The sequence below is a fragment of the Canis lupus genome, chromosome 5 (genome assembly GCF_048164855.1).
Source record: "Canis lupus baileyi chromosome 5, mCanLup2.hap1, whole genome shotgun sequence".
NCBI lineage: Eukaryota > Metazoa > Chordata > Mammalia > Carnivora > Canidae > Canis > Canis lupus.
In genome coordinates this window covers 60,346,566-60,355,284 of record NC_132842.1, presented here as the reverse complement: position 1 = coordinate 60,355,284, position 8,719 = coordinate 60,346,566, and the positions used below count along the sequence as shown (strand labels likewise).

The following is an 8,719-nucleotide window of genomic DNA, read 5'->3' as shown; positions in this document are numbered from 1 at the left end:
CAAGAAGAAGCTGGCCCACAATTTCTCAGGATTCTTTCAGGACTGACCACCCAGGATTGAAGCTGGTGCTCCATAGGGTCCCTGTCAACTCAGAGATTATCCACCTACCTCTCATCCCTAGTCCTGCTGATAAGGCCAGAAATACCCCCAATAAGGGGACTCTGTAGGTGGAAGTTCAGCTCTACCTCCAAATAGATGAAAACTGTCAAGGGAAGTCAGAAAGAACAGGGCCCCACAGTCCCCAGGCCCTGAAGAACCCAAAAATAATTAGGCTGACTTTAAAAGCAGGGAATTAAAATCCAGAGACTTTTAGTGACAAAATTTGAAAAGGCATTTTTTTTAGGATTTTATTTATTTATTTATTTATTTATTTATTTGTTTGTCTATTTATTTCTGAGAGAGAGAGAACAGGATGGGAAGGGGCAGAGAGAGAGAAGTAGAGACTCCTCAAGCAGACTCCCCAAAGAGTGCACAGCGTGAACTCGATCTCACCACTCTGAGATCATGACCTGAGCCAAAACCAGGAGTCGGATACTTAACTGACTGAGACACCCAAGTGCCCCATAATATTTGAAAAGTTTGAATGCACCCTCCTCAGACCCCAAGACAGTCTGAAGAATAGTCCATGACCCTGACACATATAAAGGGATGAGTGGCTAAACCTATTTGCCAAGTTGTAACAGGCTCCAGAAACGATAACAACACTACTGCTAAGAAGTGCTTAATATGCCTTCTCCTGCTCAACCCTCACAGGGGCAGTGCCATAGGGTTACCATTTTCGTTAGCTGGACAAGAATAGCAGGCTCAGAGCAGTCAAGCAACTTGCCCCACGTCATGCAGCAAAGAAGGAGCAGAGCCCGGCAGCATGATTCCAGATTTCCAGGTCTTGACTGCTCTTGCTGAGCAACAAATTCCTCTAAATCTCCTCAACAAGAGCCAGAGAAGACAGCCTAGATGTCACTCTGTTAACTGAGCCATTTTTTCGTCAGCCCGTAAATATTTATTGAGCACACACTGTGCAGCAACACTCAGTGTGCTTGGCCACGGGGATGCTGAGATGAATAAGCGCAGCCTTTATCCTTGAGAAGTGTGTAGTCTAGAGAGACAGAGGTCAGCATCCAAACCAGTATAATAAAACCCATGGCTCCAGGCTGCTCCTGGGAAGGAAGGGGGAGGCACATATGTCCAGAGGGTTCCTGTGTGGGAAAGGATGGTGATCCCAAGAGCAAAACTTGGACCAGGACACGGAGTCATGGTGCAGGACTTTTTTCTGACATCAACACCTGGCTAAACCTCCATTCCTGAGCCATGAGTCTCAGAAACTTTCGGCCAAAAATTCTGGGCTCAGAAACATGTATTTAGTTTTTGCCTTTATGGGAAGAGGAGAATATAGAGACCTGGTCATTTCGTGTTTTGTAAGACAGGAGTATTGGCTGCTCCTTTGGAATAACTTGTTTCATTGTTCTGAGAAAAACACTTGACATATGCACAAAGTAGAGGCCAAAACTGGAGAAGGAGATAATTAGGACTCTTGCTCAAAGGAGCTACAACTTCTATGTGGTAAGAGAAGAGTTTGCCACAGGCAGGACTGCTTTTCTACAGAGAAATTCTGTTCACAGAATCCCTTGGTTGTGGCACGGGCTAGCTAGGGAGTGGTTTACCAATGAAATTTAAAAGATCCACAAAATCTCTGACCTTGTGGGAAAAAATATTGTATTTTTGTGCATTTTATCTGGGTAGAGGATCAAGAGCTTTCATCAGATTTTCATAGGGTTCCTTGAACACCCCCAAGAAAGCTAAGGATCACTTCTTTAAAGATTAATACTTTGAAATATTAATTTTCTAAGTGCAGATTTAAGCTGTGCCTGCAGTCATTGCATGTCCTCGGGTGGTGTGTGTATTTTTGTTCTTGTGCTCCACGCAAAGATCTGGAGCTGAGACCCAGAAGACAGGCAAAAGGGCAAAAGGAGCCTGTGAATGTTTTCCCAGGTGCTTCTCTCTAGGGGAGAAGGACTGTGTAACAGGGACAGGACAGCCTGGGGCACAGTTCAACACAGACTCGACTGCCCAGTGCTACATGGGGTCGTTTCCATCTGCACAACCCAGAACCTGCGAAATATCTTCATGCTACGGGATTCATTCAGCTGGGGCCTTAAGCAACATCACAGTGTCAATCATCTAAGGAAGAAGCCACTCCTGGCTCTGAGAGGAAAGAGGGACGAGAGATAGTTTGGATGAGGGGGAAGGAAAATCCCTTCCTTGCTCTGGGCTCGCAGGTTGGGCTAGACCTTCAAAGGCATCAATATGTGCTGCAGGACACACACGCTGGAGGTGGAGGGCAGCTGGTCCTGCCAAGAGATGGGCTGGCTCTGGGCTAGGAATGCGGGCCCAGAAAGATGAAACCAGCTTCCGAACTCTGAGAGCAGCGCTGCCCAGGCAGGGGTATCCTGGGCTGAGATGTCTTCCTGTTCTTCTCAACTATAAGCTCTCATCTCCCCAGTGCCCAGCACAGTGCTGGCCCTTACAAGAAGGTGACCGAATGCACTGTGCCTGGATCCCTTAGAAGGCCACAAACTCCTTGCAGGAGGGACCATTTCTGGATCACCACAGTATCACCCTATCGTGCCCTGCTGCTGCCTATGGGGCTGAATCCCCTGCTCCTCTCTAGAACTGCTCAGCTCAAATCCATGGTTCCAGCAGACCTTCTGGATGAGTGACGGAGACTCCAACTTATTAACGGGAGGAACTGTCTCCGTTGGTTCTGGCCATGCCCTATCTTTCTTACCTATGTGAATGGTGACGGTATTTTTCAGTAGAGGCCCTCAGTACTCACAAGCAGGAGCCTCGTGCATTTATTTGTCTACTTGTCATTCACTCACTCGTTCATCTGTTCACTCCCGGGCCTGCTCACATGTTCACTCGTGTCTTAAATCATCAGACTATTCATCTCATTTATTCATTCATCAAAACCATCTAAACCTGGTTTAGTATCGAGATGCTTCAGACACAGGTCTTGCCTCTGAGAGCTCCAAGATTGGGGTGCCAATGAGCCATGAGCCCACTCACACATTGGAGTAAAAAGTAATAAATGTCAGGAGAAATATACGAACAGGTCACTGAGGGATCACAGAAGGAAAGATTTCTTCCAGGTGAGAAAGGGGGAGATTAGAGACAGCTTCCTGGAGTGGGGATGAGCAGAGGCAGCTCCAGAATTTCTACATGGAGAGGGGGTGATGATGACAGCTTTCAGGGGGCAGCTTGCAGCTGCATCATCAGGAGGGCATTTTACATAAAATTGAAGCTCAATCAGCTGCCCGCATCACAGAAAGGTTATAATGGAGATCAGGGGGCTTCATTCTCCCCCAAAGCCCCTCTTGCTTCTCCCACTCAAGAAGTGGCATTTGATTCATGCTTCAGTAAATGATTTGTTTGGACTCAAGGTGGCAGGGAAAAGATGAGCATCTGGCAGGAGCAAAGGCCTGGATGTGGAAAAGTTCAAGGCAAATAGATGGAGCCTAGAGTCCTTAAGTTCTGGTGGAGGAAGGAGAAGGAGGAGAGGGAAGTGATCTTGGAAAGGTAATCTGAGCTTGGAATGCAAGACCAAGGTGTCTGGGCTTCCTTCAACAGATGAGCCACTGAAGATTTGGAGCAAGAGAATAACATGGCTAATGCTATCTGGGGGCTCTATCTCTAGGGCAGTGTGGAGAAGGAAGAGGAGCAGGCAAGACCACAGAAGGCTGGCTCCAGGCCCCCTCCTAATGTGTAGGGGGGCAGAGCAAGGGGACAAATGGAAGTTACATGTCACTGGCTAAAATATCTAGAAGTTATATATCAGATTAACAAATAATATACATTCTATCCCCCTACCCTGACAAAGAGAGCTTCTTAGCAACCTGAAGGGCCAGGTTCAAGTGTTTAATTCTCAACACACTGGAAGTTGCCTGGAGAGCTGCCCCAGGGCCCAACCCCCAATCTTGCACCCACCTCCAGTCTTTTTCCATCCCTCCTTCCTTCACAGTGAGAAGCCTCACGCACGCCTGTGGGCACCTAGCCCACACATCCAAACTCTGTTCATGCCCCCAGCCTGTAGCTACCTCCAGCCACACTTCAGGCCTGGAGGAGCACACATTGGCTATACATCTGCCCTTTGGAGCCTGGGATGGAGGTGTGAGCAAACCCTTGGAAGCAGGCTAGCTTGGAATGAGAGAAAATTCTAGAATCCAGAGCATTACATGTGTGGTCTAGAAAGACAGGTTGCACACTCCGGTTGGGCACATGCCCGTGACTTTTGGCCTTCTCACCCAGGGAGTTGGAGGGACGTGCCAAAAGAAGGCCCAAGTGGGGCTTTCTAAAGCCCAAGCCTCCAGATAGAGGCCCCCTTCTGCCCACGATAAGGGCTTATATGACCTGGGGAGGCCGAATGAGGCCCTGAGCCAGGCCCTATGAAGAAGGAAGCAGAAATGGCAGATTGCATAGGACTTGCAGACCAGATGGCTGTAGCTGCCAACCCGAATACTACAAGAGCCACTGGAGCCAGAGCCTGGCTCCTTGACACCTTGGCACGTGGGTAGATGGGTGGGTGCGGCCACCTGCAGCCCTTGTGAGAGCCATCTGAACACCCTCCTTCTGCCCACACTGTCCAATCCCCAGCCTGCAGCGTCTGGGTGGGCCGTGTGCAGGGCGTCTGGCCCCAGGGACAGGTGGGGTGCGCCCAAGTGCACACCTACACAGCTATAAAAAGGGAGCCTCCAGCAGCTGCTCACTCAGCTTGTCTTCCCCAGCTGTGACAGCATTGGAGCTTCTTGGACACCTGGACCATGGACCCCGGGGAATGCACCTGCATGTCTGGTGAGTAAGCATGCCCACTCTAGGGTCCTGGAACCTTGTAGCAGCTTCATTTGTGGAGCCCATAGGGCTCTGATGAATATTTCTCTTCCTCCAATTAGGAGCTGCCAATGGTTGGTCTTGGACTGGTGACCTCTGTGGCATCTCCCATTCTGTTGCCCAACAGCCTGCTTTGCTATAGAACTGAGACCCTGGCTGAGGGAGCACGTAGGGTTAGACCCTAGGGGCAGCCATCAGAGTCGAAAAAGAGCTGTGGCCTGGAACCTGACTATCTGATTTTGGTCCACTGCTGCCATTGACTTCTGACACTTCATATTTCTTTTTTTTTTTTTTTTAAGGTTTATTTATTTATTCATGAGAGACACACAGATAGAGGCAGAGACATAGGCAGAGGGAGAAGCAGGCTCCCCGCAGGGAGCCCAATGCAGGACTTGATCCTGGATCCTGGGATCACGACCTGAGCTGAAAGCAGGCGTCCAACCTCTGAGCCACCCAGGCGTCCCTGACACTTCATATTTCTGAGCCTCAGTATCCTCATCTGAAAACTAGGGTCATGCCTTCCCAGCTGCCCACCTCCCAGGGCTGTTATAAAAGTGCTAAAATCATAATTGCAGAGGCCAGGGGATTTATTAGAATCTCTGAAGCCCCTTAATTCCACAGAAGCACCTAGTGCAGGAGGAGAGAGGTCAGAGTTTGGAGCCATCTTGGGCTTTTCTGGCCTTTGGAAATGGTATCAAGAATTCTAACAAAAAAAAAAAAAAAAAAAAAAAGAATTCTCACAAGTCTCTCTGGTCCTTAACAGGACATGTCTGTACCTAAAACTTGCCAAAGAGACAGAATCTTCCAGCATTTTGACACTTAAAATGATAGGTGGGATGATTTTTTTTTTTAAGTGTGGATGGCTTTTATATGAAAGTAAGCTCGTGGCTGCAGTTCTCACTTTGAGGATGTTTATGTCCCTGGTTCTTTCTCCTGCCCATTCAGGGTTTCCATTTTGCCTGACACCCTGAAAAGGTGAAGAGGGTATTCAAGGCTTCAACGGTCTCTGGGGGACCTTGAGCTTGCTAGACTTGGCCTAGTTTACTGGTTCTCAAACCTGATTGTACATCAGAATCATCTCGGTTGCTTGTTTTTTTTAAGATTTTATTTATTTATTTATTCATGACAGACACACAGAGAGAGACAGAGATATAGGCAGAGGGAGAAGCAGGCTCCCCGTGGGGAGCCCTATGCAGGACTTGATCCCAGGACCCCAGGATCATGGCCTGAGCCAAAAGCAGATGCTCAACCACCGAGCCACCCAGGCATCCTTCTCTGGGTTGCTTTTAAAAATAGGATTCCCTTTCTCCACCCAGACTTATGAATCAGAATATATCAAGGGTTGGTCCCACAAATCTGTATTTTAGCAAGTATCCCAGCTGAGGGCCGTATGCCACCACCCCCAGTTTCCATCCGGGGCCTGGGAACCATCAAAAAAACCTTTGCCCTTGGGGTGATTTTCAGCAGCATCTTTGTCCTTTTGTTCAGCCACTCCCCAAGGAGAGCTCAGAAACCCTGCCACCATGATGGTCTGCAGCACATCTCATGTCCCTGACTGACCTCAGTCCTCACACTTATGGATCTGTCCTCTCTTCCAGGAGGAATCTGTATCTGTGGAGACAATTGCAAATGTACAACCTGCAACTGTAAAACATGTCGAAAAAGTGAGTTATGCTACCCGGGGCCAGAAGCTAGAAAAATCTGTTCCCTCCCTTTTCTACCCTCCAGCCATGGTGGGATTAAGTAGGTTCTGGAATCCTTTGACCCATTTGTGAGGGATCTGAAATGACAGCTGAGCAGAGGCCTGGGCAAAGCTCCTAAGGGTTGCTGCTCCCCTAGGGGGTGAGGGCGTCCACAGGGGGTTGCAGGTGTTCTTGGAGGAAGAGGGCTGTGGGGAGGTATCTGTGGTGCCCGGTGCTGAAAGGGACAGAGCCCTGATCTAGCGTCATGAGCTCTGGATTTTAGTGTCAGATCTGCTGCTGACCAATGACCTTGAGTAAGGCCCTCCCCTCTCTGGGCATCTGGTAAACTCTTGATGACTTCCCAGAGATCCCTTCTGGCTCTAACATCCCACAGCTTCCTGCCCCGGGGTTTCTGCTAATGTGGATTGAAGCCTGCGGTGCCCCTCCTACTTTCTCTAGGTGGTGGGAGAGGACATACTAAGATGGGAGCATTGACCCCAAACTGACCTGTCCATCTCCTGGCCCTTTCAGGCTGCTGTCCTTGCTGCCCCCCCGGCTGTGCCAAGTGTGCCCAGGGCTGCATCTGCAAAGGAGGCTCGGACAAGTGCAGCTGCTGTGCCTGAACCGCATCCGTGGTGCTGGGGCTGGCGGGGGCGGGGGTTGTGGATGCCACAGCCCCGGAAATGTCTGTACAGTGCATTAGTTGAGAAACTGAAATTATTGTACCATAGGTTATGCTTTTTATATATTTGCTCAGAGGTGGTGGTGGTGACACTCATGTAAAGTGCCTGAAAAATAAAGTCTTCACTTGTGGTCTGGTGGCTCAGAGCACTGTTTTACCCTAACCCAGCAGGCCCAAGCAGGACTGATGCCTCATTGCAGATACCATAAGCACCTGGCCGCATCCCTTCCACAGATGAGGTGGGGGGCTTTCTCCTCCTCCAGGAGCTCACTTGAGAGCAGCCTAGGAGTACTGGGGAGTCAACGCCCCTGGCAACAGCCCTTAGCTGATGACACACACGACTCAGTGGATAAATACCCCCCAGCACCTCTATCCTTACAGTGGGACAAATCTGGGACAGAGTCTACACCACGCCCCAGAAGTCCTCCGCAGCATGGCGCTCCAATAGCCCAGGGTGGTAACCAGTGGCTCAATAACGCACCCCCTATTGGCTCCTTCCCTTCCCTGCCTCACTTCTCCATTTTCCTGCCAGTGCTTCCTGGGATCCCCACCACAGTGAAACTTCTTGTGCAGGGCCTGCTCGGGAACTAACTTCATGTTTCCAGGCATGTTTGCCTGGAAAGCCTTATTGTGTGAATAGTGCTGTTTATGCATTGAATCAGCCACAAACTTCTAGGGTAGGATGTCTGCGTGGATCTAAAAAAAATCCCCAAGGGCAAGGCACCAAGGGCATTCGCCCCCTGGTTTGGTTATTTGGGCCCACTTTGTTTTTGTTTTCGTTTTAAGATTTATTTTAGGGGCACCTGGATGGCTCAGTCAGTTAAGCGTCTGCCTTCAGCTCAGGTCATGATCCCAGGGTCCTGGGATTGAGCCCCGCATTGGGCTCCCTGCTCAGTGGAGAGCCTGCCTCTCCCTCTCCCTCTGCTACTCCCCTTTCTTATGCTCTCTCTGTGTCAAATAAATTTTTAAAAAGATTTTATTTTATTTATTAGAGAGAGAGAGCACGAGCATGGAGGGGGGCAGAAGGAGAGAGAGAAGTTCTTGCTGAGCAGGGACCCTGATGCACAGCTCCATCCCAGGACCCTGAGATCACGACCTGAGCTAAAGACAGATACTTAACTGACTGAGCCACCCAGGCGCCCCTGTTTTGTTTCGATTTTTTAAGATTTTGTATTTATTTATTTATTTATTTATTTATTTATTTATTTATTTATTTAAAAATTTATTTGAGAGAGAGTACACGAGGAGAAGGAGGGGCAGAGCGAAAGGGAAAAGCTGATTCCCCACTGAGCAGAGAGGATTTGGGCTCACTTTGGACTGGGTTGATGAACACAGTCCAGGAGAAAGTGATGCTCTTCACCGAAGTTCTTGCATTTCACAGAAGTCAATGTAAGGAGAATCTGAGGTCTTTGCTATCCACCCCCTCTCCCCGCGCCGCCCCGATTGCTAACACGGGCATCAGAGCTTCCAC

The 8,719-nt window shown here is 49.2% G+C and overlaps 1 protein-coding gene across 1 annotated transcript; it reads left to right on the top strand.

The window, feature by feature from the left end:
* Window positions 1-4,777: 4,777 nt before the first annotated feature.
* LOC140633008 (metallothionein-4) lies at window positions 4,778-7,380 on the top strand. The gene is made up of 3 exons (XM_072825116.1): window positions 4,778-4,848; window positions 6,483-6,548; window positions 7,098-7,380. The coding sequence occupies exons 1-3, from the start codon at window positions 4,818-4,820 to the stop codon at window positions 7,187-7,189; spliced, it is 189 nt and encodes a 62-aa protein (XP_072681217.1). The 5' UTR covers window positions 4,778-4,817; the 3' UTR covers window positions 7,190-7,380.
* Window positions 7,381-8,719: the final 1,339 nt, after the last annotated feature.

Coding starts and splice junctions, on each gene's coding strand:
- LOC140633008 (XM_072825116.1), top strand. CDS start 4,818: ATGGACCCCGGGGAATGCACCTGCATGTCTG. Junction 4,849..6,482: donor GGAATGCACCTGCATGTCTG/GTGAGTAAGCAT, acceptor CCTCTCTTCCAG/GAGGAATCTGTATCTGTGGA. Junction 6,549..7,097: donor CTGTAAAACATGTCGAAAAA/GTGAGTTATGCT, acceptor TGGCCCTTTCAG/GCTGCTGTCCTTGCTGCCCC.